This window comes from Prinia subflava, chromosome 4, assembly GCF_021018805.1.
Source record: "Prinia subflava isolate CZ2003 ecotype Zambia chromosome 4, Cam_Psub_1.2, whole genome shotgun sequence".
Classification (NCBI taxonomy): Eukaryota; Metazoa; Chordata; class Aves; order Passeriformes; family Cisticolidae; genus Prinia; species Prinia subflava.
This window is the reverse complement of record NC_086250.1, coordinates 36,099,859-36,117,896: the sequence shown is the minus strand read 5'-3', so window position 1 is coordinate 36,117,896 and position 18,038 is coordinate 36,099,859. Positions and strand designations below refer to the sequence as shown.

The following is an 18,038-nucleotide window of genomic DNA, read 5'->3' as shown; positions in this document are numbered from 1 at the left end:
TACTTCATTAGATGAGCTATGACTGCTTGCTAACATGTATTTTTCTTTTGTTTTCAGCCATGGATGTATAAGGAACATTATAGACTTCTTTGAATTCAGATGCTGTGGTCTTTTTCGGCCTGTTATTGTGGACTGGACAAGGCAGTATACAATAGAATACGACCAAACTTCAGGATCAGGCTACCAGCTAGTGTAGCACCACCTTCATCCTGTGAGCATATCATACTGAGTGGTGCCTGAAAAATTTCTCTCTCTCTCTCGACTCCGCATCCCTTGAAGAGTAGCATGCTATGTGTAGGGCTGATGATGAATCATAAAGGTACCTTCTCTTCATCAGAGTTTATTAACAAAAGTAAAAATGGACAGAATAAACTGCCAAACCTGATAAGGAAGAGGAGGAAGATCGAAAAGGGATTTTAACAGTTCTTAACATGAGAATTATTCATGACAACATATTCACAGTATTTGTTATCGGGTTTTTTATTTAAGGTCTTTCACAATGGAGCATGAGATTATTGAAGTAATGACATAAGTAGTTATATTGTGCTAAGCAGAAAAATTTGTATCCCAGATCAATAATTCCACTGAAACGAGAATCTAGAATATAAATCTAAATTTCATGATACAGAATTCACTGATCGCTATGTTGTAGTTCTTGTAATGTGATTTTTTTTAATACAGATTTTCTGTAGTAAGATGTACATTGAAAAATGTGCTTGCAGTACTGTTATAAGCATCCTATGGTGGGGATCCCCTGTAACATGTTAAGTTATAGCAGTAGGGCACGTCGGGTAATGTTGAGTAAAATTATGTTGCCCACATTTTTTGGTAATTGTTTTTGCCACCAGTTAGTGGTACAACTAAATACTTGTAATAACCCTGTTCTGAAATAATGTAGTCTGAAATAAACAACTGCGCTAATAAGGAAAGTTTTCTGTAAAAGTTAAAGCCCTGCTTAAATGCATGATACACCTGTAAAATTAGTTTACAGTATATAATGTTCAGGGAAAAAAAAGTGGAGAAAAAAATTACCTTTGAAGTAATTGTATAAGCAACTTGCAAACTAGCAATGTTTTAGTATTAGGTTTGGTCCTCATACAGTACCATGTAGTTTGGAAACACTTTGGAAGAGAAATTACATGGGGGGATACCACAGATGTGAAAGCAAACATCTCAGTTATAAAAAGACAATATGGTTTTAAATTGAATGCAATTGCAGAAGAATCCAAAGTTGCCTGAAATGCTTATTTCGTTTGGATGTGAAATTATGTAACCCAAACTTTAACAAAAACAAAAAATTAAGAATCCCCATAACAGCACGTGCACACAGAAAAGGCAGTGCAGTGTTCCGAAGAAGATGGTGTATTGGCACGTGGAAATCGCCCTTAATTTCTGTTTTTAAGTTCTCATGCTACAGATGTGTTTGGAAGGTAAGGAATGATCTGGAATTGCATTCCAAAGGGGCTTTTCTTGAATGTGATGCACTGATTTTTGTTACGGTGTTTTCATATACTCATAGTGAATTGTTCACTGCTTCCTTAACTATTGTTTACAGAGAGACTGAGAATCAGTTTAGTTCTCTAAGTGCTGTAGCAACCCTGTGGTTCGAGGAACCTGTGAGGGGAGTTTGGGGAGGGACCTGAAAGCAGATGTCTGAGACCAGTGTAAAGAATGTGTATCTGTATATAAATAATTTATCAAATAGTTTTTTCTCTGTGAGTGTGTGTTTAGTGTATTTAAAGCTGCTCATTTTCATTTTATTCAACCAAAAAAGTGTAGGAAGATATCTAATGAGCTTTTAGTGATGTTAAATATTGCTGTTAATAGGCATTATGCCCTGCAAATTCACTGCATGTTTGATGCTTGGCAAAATTAGCGTTTTCTGTAATACGCAGATTACAGGTAATAAAGCAATCTAGTGGTATTCCCGGCCCTTGCCTTAGTAAGAGGAGCAGTGGAACTGTAAATAGTTGATGTTCAGTATTTGCAAGTAAACATTTTTTCTGTAGTTGTTCATTGATCTCAAGACACGCACTAGTTTGCAAGTACCAGATATCAGGATTTACAGAAGTGCAGCATTAGAGTCCTTGAATGTTTAATACTGGAAAAATCAACGTTGTCTTGGACACTTTTAACAGGATGGGTTTGGGTATAGGGGTGGCAAGAAGCTTTGGCTACTGTTGTCAGACAAAATGTATAATCCTAACAAAAACATGCTCTATTTCTGTGAAAACAATTGACTTCAGTTATTCATATTTTTTTCTAATCAGAAAAAAGCATGAAAGCTTTACACTATGATTTGTTTCAATCACCAATGATGTTCTGCATATCTGATCACTCATTTCACTTTTTGTGTTTTAGTTGGGGGTCGGTTGACTTGAGGAGCTTCAATACACTTTAATAAATAGCAGCCAGCCACCAGAAGAGCAGTTCAGTGCATGATGCAAGTTTTGGTCATATTTGCCCAGTAGCATTAACTGCCATGAATTGCATCATGCACTCCATTTCAAAACTGTTTGCAAAAGAAGAGCTGATCCTTGGTAGCACATAGCAAGTTCTGCAGTATTTACATGGCAGTAGCTCTCTGTGACAGATTTGTTGAGACCTGCAGAATCTGAGCGATAGTAAGTAGCTGTGAAAATTAACATGCATATATGGATTTGGGATGTATGAAGTTTCCAGTGCAAAATGTACCTTGAGTAACACTGAATTGTTGATGTGAAATCAAAGCAAGCAAGGGGGAGCCAACTATGCAGCATTATTCTGTCAAGTTATCAAACTAAAATTCACTTGTTGAACCAAAACTGCATTGCTTCTGAAACTTAAGCTGATCCAGACCAACAGCAGATCAGACCAACGTAATCTGACATAGGTAGAATAAATAGGAATTTTGTCTTGGCCCTAAACATGTGCTGTTTCTTTGCAGGTTTTTGTATTCTTTGATGTCCACCAGATTTTTTTTTTCAATTGATGTGTAAAACAGCATCACTACATTTTAAGCTGTGGATTTTTTTGTATATTATTTATAACTGTGCCAAGTATTATTTTAATACTGTCGAGAACTTGATGTGTATTACATTGTGAACAAAAAAAATCTGTAAAATGTTTAATAAACTAGCTCTCCTTACATAAATTAAATCTGTTAAATTTTGTAAGTTATTAATCAAATAAATATTGACTCTTAGATGCAGTGTTTGTATTGACTTGGGGTGTGATTTCATACAGTGTAGTTTCTGTCCAGTTTCAGAAGCCTTTTCAGAAGCTTTTCTGGAAAGATGTACAGGTGTCTTACAGATGGCATGCACCCAAATCTGTACAGATGTGAAATCCTGTGACTTAGTACAGTTGTGGTAAATTACATCTTTGCACTACCAATTAAAGTTAGCATTCACTAATTAAATATTCCTGTCTTTTGAGTGAAGTATGCTGGCATGGTAACATTTCTTAGAGGAAAACTCCATCTAGGGAATATTTCATGTGGCCTAATGTACTTACATAATGACATTTGAGGTATTCTAAGGGTCAGCCAGACATCTACATAGGGCTAGGATGTGTGACCAAGATATTTGCCTCTGGGTGGCACTTGCAGGAGACAGACTACCTTGGCTCTTCTGGTTTATGCCAAAGGTTGTTTGAGTAGAAACAAGGTAACAATCCAAGTTGGAATTTAATCAGGATATTTTTAACCAGCAATATTTATTAAAGTACACATCTAAAGGGAAGAAAAAAGTGTTTTCTACTGTGTCGTGGTTTGACATTGAGAAATGGTGGTGGTGTTCTCCCCTTCCCCAAGCAGTGTTCCTGGTGAGGCTGTGTCCAGGCTGAGCACCCTTTGGCTTGTCAGGGAAAGACCAGGGAAGACTTTCGACCTGTGCTGAAGATCTCCATCCAAGACTTGCAGTGCTCCATCAGTGGAACTGATGTACTTGCAAGTCGTGATGATTTGCAAGCTGGTTCCTGGGTTTGGTGTGGGGGGTGTGTTTTTTTGGGTGTTTTTTTTTTTTGGGGGGGGGGTTTTTTTGGGGGTTTTTTTGGGGTTTTTTGTGGTTTTTTTGGGTTTTTTTGTTTGTTTGTTTGTTTGGGGTTTTTTGTTTTGTTTTTTGTTTTTGTTTTTTGGGGTTTTTGGTGTGGTTTTTTTTTGTTTTTTTGTTTGTTGGTTGGTTTGGTTGGTTTGTTTGTTTTGGAAATAAGCCAGCTTGCCTAGAGTTCAGTGCCTTGCACCTCCCATTAGTTGCCTTTTAGTAAAATTAGTTTTTCTTGCTATGAAAATGTTGATGGTATGAGTAGCAGGACAGCGTTTTTCCCTAGGTTTCCTAGGCTGTGCTGTTGCTTGCTGCCTCACTCCCACCTGAAATGTGCTGTTTCAGACTTACTGTTGTCTTTTTCAGCTCTAATCTTCGCTGCTCTGTGAACTGGACAAGCTCCTGGGTCACAGTTTGGGCTGGCTTGTTTTTCCTCCTATCCACATGGTTCCTTTATAACCTGTACAAAATGCTCTTTGTGTATTATTTTGAGTAGTACATATTTTTCTAATTAGGCTTTTGGCTTGGACTGCTTCACTGCCTCAGACCATGGTCATAGATGTTGCTTGAAACTGCTTTAGACTGCACTGACACACTTGCTTCATGGTTTGTTGCATCGTTCCCAGTCTTTTATCCAAAAAAAATATCAGCCAGACAACAGTTTCAAAGTTCTTTTTCTGTTTTTTTTTTTAACTAACTTCTTAATTTGCAGCTGTCTTGGTGGAGCGTTCCTGCGCAGTAAGTTCTGTGCATAACAGCACCTCCATACACGTGCATGCACAGCCCCCCAGAATATTACGGTGAAAATGGTTTGGTTCTCATTTACTAGAGACTGTGGCAGAGACAGGTAGCCATTTAGGCACAGTTAGCCCTTATCTCTCACTTTTAGAGCTGTGTCACCATGCAGAGCAGTAGATGCAGATTTACTACGTCTGTGCAGCCAGCAGCTCGTTGCCTTGCACGTGCATATATGATGGTGTGATACTGGAGGAAAGTCATTCAGCTCTGAAGGCTATGACTATGTCCAGTTTTCAGCAGAACTGTGCATCAAGTCTGTAAAGCATTGTTCTTCCACCCCTGAAGTACCCAGCACTCCCCTCACTTTTATTGCTGACAAAGTAGGCAACACTTAGATTTGGGGTATATCAACAAGCAAAGCTTTATTGAATTGATACTCAGTATTAAAAGTGTTACTGTGTGATACACAAGGCGAGGAAAAAAAAGCAGTGTGTGTTTGTTTTTAAAATCATTGGCTGAACATATGCTACAGTAACTAGTATCTGTTTCACAGTAGTTAGTAACATTTAGGAAACTCTTGTTCCTTCTAGCAGGATCTCAGCAGAGCTGGAAGGCATTTTTAGGCCACTCACTGGGCATGAACCAGGGCACCTGCTCCCTGGCCATACCCAAATCCCTTGGGGCCAAAGTTCTTCGCATAACAACCTGTGAGAAAGATGAACACGCAGTAGCTGAGTCTTCTGGCACATTAATTAAGAACAGCACAGTCGAGGCTAAGCCTCTCAGCAGCTTCTCCTTAGTCCCTAGAATACCCTTGCCCAGGAAGCAATGCTTAGAAACATTTTGTTAAGCTGCAGCACTAACAGGACTGAACTCGGTACCCAGGACTGTTCGGTCCGTGTAGCTCCCAGCTCACAGGTCAGTTCTGTGGCTTGGTGTCTGTTAAGGCATTTGTTATCATCAAACCACTGTGTGGATCAAACTTGTATCCACAACCAGTCAAGAAGGCAGAGCAGGATGGTTGCTGGCTTGTTTCTTTACTCTGATCAGGCACAGGGCAAGGATCCTACTGCATTTCTCAATATGTGATACTTGATGCAGATGTCAACTGCATCAGCAGCTTCAGCAGTATCTATTTCATACTCTATTCCTGTGATTTACAGAGCACTTCCATGTGAACATAAGCCCGAAAGTTTATTTTATCAGCAATATATTGACCATTTGTCCTTGTAAGACATTATCTTGAACCATAAACAAATGGTCTTTGCTTCTTTTCTCACCTTTACAATAGATTTCTCCCTCTTTTTCAGTTAGGGTTGTAGATTCTAGGCTTTTTCCACACTTGGCACATCGAAAGCAGTTCTTGTGCCATGGCTAGAGAAAAAATAAAAGTAAAAAAGATAGTATTAATACACAGGATGCCCAAGTTGGTAAAAAAAAACCACATTAACTGCAGATATCTGCAACACTGTTGATAAGAGACTGGTGCAATGAAAGCCAGCTGAAGTGCACCAGTAGCAGACAGGAGCATCTGCATTTCCATGAGCAGCACAAAGCCCCAGTTCCACCCAGCATCCTGCTCAGAGCAGCATTCTGAAAGGTTTGGGCTTGCTGTGATCAATTCAGAGCACATCTTGGCTCTGTGTAGCGACTGAGTCAGACAGCTGGCACACTGACATGCAGTTTTACATGGTATTTTCAGAGACCATCCCACTTTTGCTGAAATATTCAGCTGCCCTCACAAGCTGCACACCTCAAGATTGTTTCCTCTTCTGGGTGAGAGGAGCTTCTGTAGTCTGCTTCAAGTCTCTAGCACAAGACAATATTAAATCTTCGCCTCTCCAATCTAAGGTGATCACTCATCACCCTGCATTTCAAGTGCTTCTTTTTCAGTTAAGTTGATTGATTTGACTATTTCCAGTGCAAAGAAATGCAATTTTAAGGTAACTGCCCTGCAGTGGTTCCCTGCTGGGACCAACATAACACACCTTGCTCAATTTGAAGTCCACATAGCAGGTACATGCAGCTCCTTACCTTTCCAGCTCCTATTACTTTCTCTGCTGCGTAAACAGAATCACCACACCTAGAGCATTTCTCTGTCCCTCCAAACTTCTGAGCGAACTTGGAAGGGTTTGGATTTGTGGTGGGCCGGTGAGGAGAAGGTGTGCTGAAAGAAACAGGACATTTGTTTTCTCTTACTAAATGATCTCTTGCTCTGCTTAGCAACGTGAACAGACCAGCATCCAGCACATGGTACGGAATGCAGTACTGCTGCAAAACTGGAGAAGTAAGTTAGTAGCAAGGCTATCCAGTTACACTTGGTAGGGAAAAAAAACAAAGCCACAACAAAATGAGAAAGGCCGTGCTTTATAGGATAAAAAGAAGCTACTGTAAAAGCTAATTTCCTGAGGACCCTTCCCCTTTTCACTTAACTAGAAGAGCTGAACTCTATCAGGACATAGATTTTTCAGATAGTAAGCCACAAATTCTGTTAAGTTCCTGTCCACTTCTTATAATCGGGAACCTGAACCACTCAACCTGGCTGGAGAGCATACATCATATAAACGTTAAGCAGTATTTCGGGAACTTGCATGAAGCAAATTGTGAGACATACCTCAGCTTCTTTCCACATGCTTTGCTTTACAGCAAGAACTTAATCAGATTAGGAATGTTTACTATTTAATGTGTCTTTTGGTTTTGGCTACAATTAAGCACAAATGGTTCTTTTCATTTGCCATTAAAAATTCATTCTGCTTGTAGCCCCAGATTCTCAGCTGTCCAAATCCATCTCTGCAGGAACCTTTTGAACATTGCCATTTCCAGCTTATTTAGGAGAGCAATGTGAGACCCACAGTCACCTCTGTGAGCTCATGCAATGCCATCAGTAGCTCCATAATCCAATCCCCTATGGCTCATCCATTGGATGAGTGTGTCCTTGCTTGCACTAACTCCTGCTTCTACCATTCCTACTCACACAGTCACCAGTGGGAGCTTTGTGCAATGCAGGTTCAATGCCCTGCATTCAGCTAGACCAGGGCATTTTGCAGCATTTCTATTCCAAACATGAACATAAACAAAATCCAGCCTGAAAGACTCCTCTGGAAACAGTACTGAAGGACAAGGGCCATGCACTCTCCAGCTCAGTTCACTCACCTCTCAGGCTTGATGCCTAGTCTCTCTCCCCTATCCATGTTCAGCGTGCCTGCCCCTTGGCCATATCCATAACCTTTTGGGCCATACTTTTTCCCATAGCAAGATTTGCAGTAAACTTCAGCATCATGAATTGCTACAGTTGTGCTGTCCAAGTTTTTCCGGCAGACCACTGGAGGTAAAAAAAAAAAAAAAGTTAAACTGCCTTAAGGGACTATTTCCATCAGCACACATAGTAAGCCAAAAATCAAGTGAGAAGTGATGTTATGGGTTTCCCTGTCCAAAATTCTTCCCATTAGGCTGTGGGACCACCAGAGATTAGAGGAAGGAAGTTACTGTTTGAATTTGTGAATTATGGGCTCTATTCCCTCCCACCTCTTTGTGACCGTGACATTTAAAGCCTGGAAACTTGCTGTGGTTTGATGAATGAGGCTGCTCAGAAACCCAGAGAGGGCAGTCAGCAGTTTCCCTTGACAGATGCCATACAGCATGAAGCAAAAGCCTATCAGTACACAAGAGCCCCTGTCCTGCCCTTTTGGCCAGGGTAGGGCTGGGAAAAAACCCAAACCTTCAAGGTTTCCCCCCCAGCCCCCACTTCAATACTGCTTCAGGTCAGAACTGGGGCTGGTTCACAGCTGTCACTGGAGGGGCTGTGCTTTTCTGGCGTTCCTACATTGTCCTTCAGCACAATGCAAGCCCTCTACTCAAGGTTACAGTAGAAGGGAGAACTATTTCCTTCTTAAACCTCCTTTTGGATGCCAACTGGCACGCTCTTTCCATCTGTGACACAACTATGCCCATGAAAAAGAATGTGGGAAGGAAAAAAGAAATGCCCTCATGATTTTTTTTTCAGATTTTAATGTCTTCAAAACATTGTGTGACTTTTGCTTATGGCAATCATTAGCCCAAGATTCTTTCTATAAGACACTAATATCCAATAAGTAAATCAATTAATGCCTGCTTGTTAAGTCTACGGACTTTAACCCCAGTGGAAGTATGCACTAAGGAAAACCACGTATTCAGACCCACTAGATCCATTGTTTGACTGTAAGTTCCAGGTTTCTTTTAATAGTAATGCCCATAAAAGGCTGAAAATGAGGCAGCCAAGGCATCTAATCTTTGTTTTTTGTGACCACTGTAGAGCTCAGTGAAAGGAGCGTAGGTGTGCCGAGGCTCTCAAGGCCAGCACAGCACATGAAGGTTAAGTAGCAGACTTAACAGCAAACTTGTTTGAGAGGCCCAGCTATAACTGCAGCCAATGTAAGAAGGCTAAACCCTAGCTCTGCCCATATGTATTAATCACCAACAAGTGGGGCAAAACATTTCCTCATGTTTGCAATAAGGTAAAATTCTCTGATTCAGACAGAGAGGCTGTCTGCTTGCAAAGTAAGAGCCTGTGATTCACAGGGACCCTTTGTTCCCTTCATCTAAGCAGAGGTATTTTGAGCAGAGAAAGCGATTTTCAATGCCTCACTGGGCTTGTTGGTTGGACTGGAAAATAATGCTTTGGACTCCTTTCATCTGAAATAAACCACAGGCCCCTGTGCCAAGAAAGTTTAGGCTCTTGGCTGTACTAAAGCATCAACAACTTGGCTGTGCTCGTGTGCACTGCTGTCCTGGTCTGCACAGCACTCCAGGGCAGCAGTTCCATAACTGTTCCTTCAGCTTCTGCCAGCCCACGAGCACAGGGAAAAGCCCAGCTGAGCTCAGATCAGTGCAAACAAGGCTCTGCCACTGGGCTTCCTCCTCTGCTTCCTTCCTTCCTCAGACTTCTGAGGAAAAGGCTCAAATGCAAATGGATGTGCTCTGCTCTGAGATGTACATTCCATCCCCTAATATGATAAAACCTCTCCAGGAGATGAACTTTCCCCTCAGGACTGCCAAGCCCAGAAGCACATGGGGAAGCAGGAATCAACCCCAACACGATGGACAAAGTCACCTCTGACCACTGCCATCCACAGTGCATCACAGGTACCAGCTGAGTCTGGGACACTTCCTGTGGACCAGCCCCTTGCTGCTGTGACCCCCACGGCTATGCCAGGAGAGATTTTGGAGGAGAATACTTACTGCAGAGGAAGCAGCACCGGTGGAAGCTCCTCCCGTCGCACTGCACTTCCTCGGCATGGTAGACGGTGCGGCCACAGGCACCGCATTTGTTGCCACCTCCCCAGTTCGGCATGGTGGTTCTGTGTGCCCAGCCAGGCAGGAGGGGAGAAGGGAAGGTGTTTATTAAACTCAGTGTCCTCTACCACCCTGGCCCCAGGACAGCTGGAGTTACAGGCTCCTTTAAACCAGATCTGTGAAGTTTGTGTCGCATCAGAGCACAACCCTGCAATTTCATCAACTATTTAAAAACGTGACCTTCCACTGCAAGAGGAATTCTTCACTGTGAGAATTTTTTGGGGCCCGTTCAACCTCCCAGCTCTTCAGATGCCAGACCAGACTTAAAAGCTTAGGCAGGCTCTCTACAGCTATTTGTAAAAGCAGACAAACTGGCAAGGGGAACAGAGACCACTTCTGCTGAACAGCAAGAAAAACAGACACAGTCTTCATGAGCCATGTCCTCTGTCCCTGCCTGGGGATTTTGAAAGTTACATAAATTCGATATGCACAAATCACAGTTTCATGCACAAGAGCTTTACTGTACCTGGAACGAATGCCCCCCCCGATGGATATAATTTCAGTTTCTATGCTTCATTAATGCTGGGCCTCTTGTCTCATGGAAGCCAACCAGTTGTGCCAACAATGGCATTTTGTTTTACTGCAGGGCCTGTAATTTGGGATGTGGTACAAGCCAAAGTTCACTTCACTGTAAAAACACTTTTTAGGGTTGTAGGAACATTCTGAACTCCTTTGAGATCACACTGGACTTCAAAGAAATTTAAGGGGGATTATTTTCCAGGGACTCCACCCCTGTTACATGAACTGCACATTTACCAGGCAGGTTTATCAATCAAACCCAACTGCTCAAGTAGCCACAGCTGATTTAAAAGGAAGTGAAACCCGCTCTCCTGCACTACTCGCAATGGACACTCAGAGAACTATGGGGACAGGCATCTCACCCATTGGGTTAACCTGTAGCCTTGGGAACAGTCTCTTACATTAAGCCAGAAGCAGTGGCTGTCCCATCTCAAGCTGATCTGCTCCCTCCCGAGCTCCCCTGCACTCCCTGTCACCATCACCAGCAGCTTCCCTCCAGCTCAATAAGGAGCTTCTCCAGCTCCTCCCATTAACTGTCTGGGGTTAAAGTTCCAAAGCAGAGCCCTGCCTATCATCTTCGAGATTTCTGGGGCTTTCCTCCGGTCCCCACCACCATGAGCTAACACAGCTGTTTGCTGAAGGCTCAGCCCTGAACTGCCCTTGGCTTGTGACTGCTGTTTAACGCTGCTCTGCTCTCCTGCAGCTCAGCGCCACCACCTCTCACCAGCCAGGCAGGGTTACTGCGTCCGTGAGCTTAACCCAGCAGAGCTGCTCAGCCCTCATCGCCCCCAGTGCTCCCTACTGAGCCTCATTTCACACAGGGGTTTTGGGCAAGGACCATGGTTTGCCCTGGAAGCCCAGAGGGCACTTCCTGCCACCCTACCCCACCAGCAAGAGCACTCCCTCCCTGCAGAGTTCCCACAGCAGCACTGCAGTACAGTCAACTATCAGGGACAGAGGCTGGGAAGGAATTTATTGGGAGCTTCTGCCTTTTCTCTGCAAAACTCACCTTCAGTTACCCTGAGAAGCTCTCCTAGGCCTGCCAAGGAGAAGATAGACACAACAGCATCCCCACACAAAGGCCACAGCCTGCTGCCTTCAGTTAACTTTGCATGCATCCCTCTGAGCCAGAAGCAGAGCACAACCAATCTTCAGCTGCCTCTCTCATCAATAGAGAGGAACTGGCAGTGCCACCACAGGGAGCCAGACAGGAGCACTTTGCTTCAAGAGCTCCTTTCTCTAAGGGGCTCTTCTCCCACCATGTAGGACGGGCCTCAGTGCAGAGTGAGCTGCCTCACACCCCAGGCAAGGTAGAGCAGACTCACAAATCCCAACAGAGAGCAGCAGCTTTGGCTAAGCCTGAATTACATGACCCATCTTGCTTGGTAAAACAAGCCTGCTGCCCCAGCAGCACAAGCAGCAGTTCAGCAGTTTTAGGGATGCCAGGTAGGATGTGTGGTTCCCAAGTAAGACATGCTGCCAGGTAGCTGCTACAAGACCTCTGTCCAAGACAAGCAGACAGCCATTCATGGCATGTGGGAAAATAAGATTAGTTTATTAACCTAAATTGGGGCACCTTAGGTACATTCCTAAGCAACAGCTTAGGAAACTTTCTCAGAGTGGCAGAGCAGTGCCATTTGCACACTGACACCAATTACTGAGATAGCCCTTTGTTTAATACTTCCATGGGATTAGCATCATTACTGCTCCATGGTTTAGCACTAATACCCTGACCTAGCTCATAAAATTAGTTTTATCACATTTCCCACTTTGCTTTTGTCATTCTTGGCACAACTGTACAGTCTAAAAATCAAGATTCCATTTCTTTTATTCAAGTGCTTGGCTGTGCTACCGCACAGCAGCTGACATCAATCACAGCAAAGAGTGTCCTTAGCTAAAGAGAATATAGGCTGCACAACACTTTGGAAAAGGAATGCCTGGACTGGGAAAAAAAAAAAAAAGGAGAAGAGATTCCTTTCCACTCTGCATGCTTCCCAAAATGTAAATGGTGTATGGTAAAAGGACTACTTCTGCATTTTCCTCTCATCACCACCATGCTCATGTTCTTTTGTACATTTACAGGAGCCTACATTATTTAATCGTTTTGTTAGCAAACAATAATTTAGTTTTCACGCACACTAGAGCTGAATCAGGTTTCCCCAGCTTTGCCCCAGATTTCACACGCAGTATTGGTCAACACGAGGCTGCAGCTACACCTTTTCTTTCCCAGACAGACAAAATACTAGACCTCCCGACAACCATTAGCTAACTAAAAACTTCTGACAAGGGCTTTGGGAAATCATTAAATGAAAAACAAAAAGGAACCGAAGTCGTTACTTCGAGGTAACCGTACTCTCTTCCAGAGAAGGTATTTCCGTTTATCCTCCCCACGCTGTTCCCATGCCGGCGGGAAGAACGGCACTATCTCCTCGGTGCCCCAGCAGCAGGAGCTCCCTGCCGGCAGCGGTGCCCGGGGGCGAGGGGCCGGTGCCCCGCGGCAGCTCCGCCCCGGCCCAGCGCCCGGCGCCTCCGGCAGCCCGGGCTCCTTCCCGAGCCCACCGGGAGCACGTTCACACCTCCAGCCCCGCCACAAGCCCGCCCTGCTCCTCCGGGACTCTCTGGCTAGCTCATGCTGGCCTCTGGGGAGCTCGAAAGCAGCAATTAAACATGCAGGTGATCTCACTGCCAGCACCAACAATTCCGGCTGTCGGCTGCGGCTTGGCGGCAGCTGCTCGTACCCAGCACGTCATCCACGGGACAAGCCACGGCGGCCGCCAAGCCCTTCCCGGCCCGTTTGCTAACGGCAGCGCTAATTCAAGAGACCTAAGCCAGCCGCAAGACAGACACACAAGAATTCCAGGCTATCCGGTTATCCTAGGCGGCTTTTTCGGCGGTCCGTCGGGAAGCCTGGTGTGTGGCAACTCCATCACTAGAGCTGCCAAGCAGCAGGAGCGGGTGCGCATCGCCCCCCGCCGCCTCCCCCGCACCGGCACCGGCTCGCGTTGTGCCGCTCGCCACCCCCGCCCCCTGCCTGGGCCGGAGTCCAGTCCAGTCCAGTCCAGTCCAGTCCAGTCCAGTCCCCCCGACCCTGCCCGGGCACTAACCGCGGCTCGGCTCGGCTCGGCTCGGCTCGGCTCGGCTCGGCTCGGCTCGGCTCGGCTCGGCTCGGCTCGGCTCGGCTCGGCTCGGCTCGGCTCGGCGCGTCTCAGCACGGCGCGGCCCCGCGGCGCCTTAAAGAGGCGGGGCGGAGCCGTGAGGGCCCGGCCCAGCCCCCGCGGCCCCGCTCCCGGCGCGGCCCGCGCTGGGCCCTCCGCCGGCGAGGGGCGGCGAGATCGGCCCGGCCGTGGCTCCCCGGGAGCCTGCAGATGTCCCAGCTGCAGCCTGGACCGCAGGACCCCAGCTTGTGGTTTTACCAGTGTTAGGTTTTTTGCTTGACATTGCGGCGGGCTCCGTGACCGTGTTTCCCCAGAGCACGGGGAAGGGATGCAGCGCTCGGGAATGAGGTTTCCCAGGACGTGAGGAGCGGGCGAAGGCAGGAGCCCGTGCCCGGGTCGTGAGACCGCAGCTGCCGCTGCACCACCGCTCCAGCGGGGACTGATCGGGAGGGGCCTTCATGGTGTTCACAAGAGGCCAGCAATCAGGGCTGTCTACAGCACGCTGGAGAAAACCGCCCGAGGCTTCAGCTGCTTTTTCCAGAGTCCCCAGCTCCCAGTTTCCCAGGGCCCTTGCACACTGGCTCTGTCGTTTCAGGATAATGCACGGCGTTCCCTATGTCTGGCCGGAAGATGCGGGGTTATCCCCTGCTCGTAATTAATCCAATACCAAATCACCTCCTCGTTGCCCACAGGAATGCCAGGCAGCACGGGAACGACCTTTTCACACACACCAGAGACAGAGCCCCAGGAATGAAGCCCAGCGAGCTGGGTGGAGGCAGCCCCCACGAGCGCTCCTGCACAAGCCCTGTGCAGTGGATGGGCTGTGAGCTGGCTGGGTGAAACAGATCCGCGGGGCTGTGGCACGGACAGCTGGGTGACTGCCTGTGTTGGGAGATGGGTGAAAATGACCTCCACACCAGGTCACAGAATGAGAAGGGTTACCTGTTCTCTCCCCTTAAAACGTTCTTTCCATGTACTGCAGCTGGCAGCTGCAAGTTGCTGAGATTTTTTGCTTTCCAGTTTTTAATTTTCTTTTTTGGTGTGTAATGAATTCTGAATGACCAGCCTGTGCATGATTTATGTGCATGTCAGAGTCCTGCTCCATAAGCAAAGCCGGTATCTGTTCCTGTGGAACAAGCTGGTGTTCCCTGTGGGCAAGACCAAGAGTCTCACATGGAGCATCACAGCAAAAACTTTATGCTAGGCTTTGAGGGAAGTGAGCACCAGGAGAAGCAGAAGTGTTAGCAACAGTTGTTTCTTGAATTTGAGGTTGCATGAAGGGAGAGGATCTCTCAAAGTCGGACAAGTAAGAGGAGTATGAGTCAGAGCAGGCTGACTCCATTTGCTGCAAGAAATGCCTGTGCTCTCTTGTCCAACCCGTCCTGCTCCCAGCCCTGCTGGAACTGCGTGTGATGATGCTACGTTATTTACCATGTCTCCTCGGGTAGCCTCCAGAGCTATTAGATTCTGTCTTTTGATAACATTTCCTACAGACTATAGAAAATAAACAGCAGAGGTCCCAATGGGAAGAGAGAAGCTTTGCAGACATGGCAAGATCTGACCATACTCAAAGAAAGGGAATTCTCACTGTGACTAAGGGGCCATGCTGGTGTGAAATAGAACACTCTTCAGTGGTTAGGCACTGCTGAGTGAGCTAGAAGACAGTCTGACATCCAGTACTTCATTTTCTCATGTTTAGCACTTAGTCATTTTTTCAGAAATAGGGTAACTGTGAGGGTCAGGCATGAGTATATCAACTAAGTCCATACTGTAGGAACAATATTAAGGGATACATTACTGCAGCACTTGGGAATAATATCTTGGAATGAAGAAAAACAGATGAAAGAATGAAAAGTTTTACCACATATTTTATTGATATGGACTATTTTTATCAATAAATTTTATAAATACAAGTATGCATATGTATATTTGTTATTTATAAATACATAATTATTTTATTTATAGGCATACTTATTCTATCTCCTCTGCAGGTCTCTTTTTCTCTTTTTCTCTTTTTCTCTTTTTCTCTTTTTCTCTTTTTCTCTTTTTCTCTTTTTCTCTTTTTCTCTTTTTCTCTTTTTCTTTCCTGAGAGCATAGTTCAGAATTTATTTAAGATAAAGCCTGGATCCAGCCCTGCTGCATTCCTCCTTGCTGTCCTGCACTCCTTCAACCTGTCACCCTGAACATGCCTGCCACTGCCCAAGCAGCCCCACTGCCCCCTTCACCTTCCTCGGCATCCTCCTGACCTGATCCTGTCCTCCCCTGTGTTCCTGCCCAACACCTGCTGTAAACTCCTCTTTCTGACTCACCCAGAATTTCAGATGATGCCTCTACTCACGGGCCTGGGGAGGAATTCCCACCTAACCACCATGGCAGGCCCCTGTAGGCAGTCAGCTCCTGCAGTATGCCAGCTTTTTGTCTGGCTTTTGCCATTTTGAGCTCAGCAGATTATAATTAGTTTATTTTTAAAAAGCAGTGTTCAAATGTATTAACAACTCCTTTCTCCTGTTTCTTTCTCCTGCTGATTTGGCAGCTCAGGGGCTGGGGGGGGGGTGCTGGGGGAGGGTGTTTCCTCTCTGTTCTTCTGCTTCCTTAGCCACAGGAAAGCCCACAGGCTCCACACAAAACTAGTTCTCCTTTCACATGTAAAATTCACCTGAAGCACATTTATCACCTCCGAACAAATTTCTTAGCCATGCCATAATTTTATGCATGAGTTGTTTCCCATAGAGGGTTTTTTTTAAAAAAAGCTGAGTAAATCATCAGCCTGTTTGACCTAGTTACTTCTCAAAAGACTTGGCACACATCAGTGTACTTGGGTCTTTTGCATCCACTAAATACCTTCCAGTCACCTGGGATTATCTTATCCTCGTTTGATCTTGTAAGCATGGCCCCGTGTGTGCCTATGGCAGAGTAGATCTGCTCTGCTGGTAATCTTTGCTATCATTTTCTGAAAGTTTATTCTAGTTTGTCTTGATTTTACTTTGCTGGGGGTATATTCATATTCTGACGCTTTTTTTGTCAGAACTAGTTTTATCCAAATACTGTTACTACTGACTAACTACCTTAAGTATCTTCTCACAAGAACATAATTTTAGCTATTTTTCCTACTAGGAAAGCTGTTTTGAAGGTACCATTATAGTTTATTTTTTACCAGCCCGGGAGGTCAGACATTGTGCCATGCTTCCCCCGGTACCTTGGTTAATCTCTCACTGGCCATCCCCCAAACTTGCACCTAGTAAAAGGGATTTTCAAGTGGAATATCAGCTGGTGGAAAATTAATTTTTGCCCAGCATTCCTATCATAGAAGGAACTATATGTTTAGCTAATTTCCTTGTCTAAGCATCCATGCATCTCAAGAGTGTTATATATTTATTGTACTATAAATATGGTAATGATAAATTAGTGAAATTTGCACAAAATAAAGCAGACAATTCTAGAGTTTACCAGAGCTCTGATATTTGGTTTTTAATTCTTCTTTAATTCTAATTTAATTTCTTCTTTAATTCTTCTTCAAGCCCAATGTACAGATTTGGAAAACATTCTCAGTATAAGAAGACTGTGCTTTCTAAGGTTATTGATTTCTTCATTATTGGTCATGTTTTTATTTTATTTTGCTTTAGGGGCTCCAGGCAGAAATGGAGGCAGCTGCAGAGCTGCCCACTGTTACAAGTGTGATTGTTGGTGGGATTTTAAGGAGATTGAGCAGTGGGTTTTGACTCAGAGGCTCTCAGATTCCTCTCCAGTTCTGCAAAGTTTGTGGGACCCAGCATGCTCCTGGATCCCCGGGGACATGGGGGTGTGTCTTGAATGCAACGCTTCAGCCTGATGTGAGACTTATCTAAATGAAACATGCGGTTTGCATCTAATCCTAAATACATTTAGCGAGGTAAAGCACAGTATGGGCTGCCAGTGATGAAGTTATCAGATCACAGCAGTGTAAAAACCCAGCAAAACATTGAAGGTACTATTCTGAAGTTCAGAGGGTTTGAACAGAGGTTTCTGAAAAGTCTGGGGAAACATGAGCTCTATTGTAGATGCCACCTCAGCAGAATATGAATACCTGGACTAGTAATGATGTCACCTTCCTGGCAGGAGGCACAATCTAGACTGAAAGTATGGATTTCTTTAATAAAGCTCAATTTTTTCACTGTATGCTCACTGTATGTAAGGCCAAATTATCCCTTGCGCTGTGCTATGGAAAAACCTGCTGGCAAAAGCTTCAATAATCTCAACCATGCACAAGTTCTGTTGCTGACTGACAGGATATCA

General features: G+C 44.9%; 2 protein-coding genes across 2 annotated transcripts in view; one reads left to right on the top strand and one right to left on the bottom strand.

The window, feature by feature from the left end:
• The window catches only part of ZDHHC17 (zinc finger DHHC-type palmitoyltransferase 17), a 78,665-nt gene extending 75,475 nt beyond the window's left edge, over positions 1-3,190 (top strand). Inside the window, exon 17 of the mRNA XM_063396423.1 lies at positions 58-3,190. Coding sequence (XP_063252493.1) covers positions 58-196 — 139 coding nt within the window. The 3' untranslated portion in view covers positions 197-3,190. The remainder of the gene's footprint in view (positions 1-57) is intronic.
• A 1,966-nt stretch (positions 3,191-5,156) lies between these two features.
• CSRP2 (cysteine and glycine rich protein 2) lies at positions 5,157-13,872 on the bottom strand. Its single transcript, XM_063396424.1, has 6 exons — positions 13,715-13,872; positions 9,978-10,096; positions 7,914-8,082; positions 6,795-6,927; positions 6,041-6,134; positions 5,157-5,465 (listed from the first exon to the last, which is right to left on the bottom strand). The coding sequence occupies exons 2-6, from the start codon at positions 10,087-10,089 to the stop codon at positions 5,389-5,391; spliced, it is 585 nt and encodes a 194-aa protein (XP_063252494.1). The 5' UTR covers positions 10,090-10,096; positions 13,715-13,872; the 3' UTR covers positions 5,157-5,388.
• Positions 13,873-18,038: the final 4,166 nt, after the last annotated feature.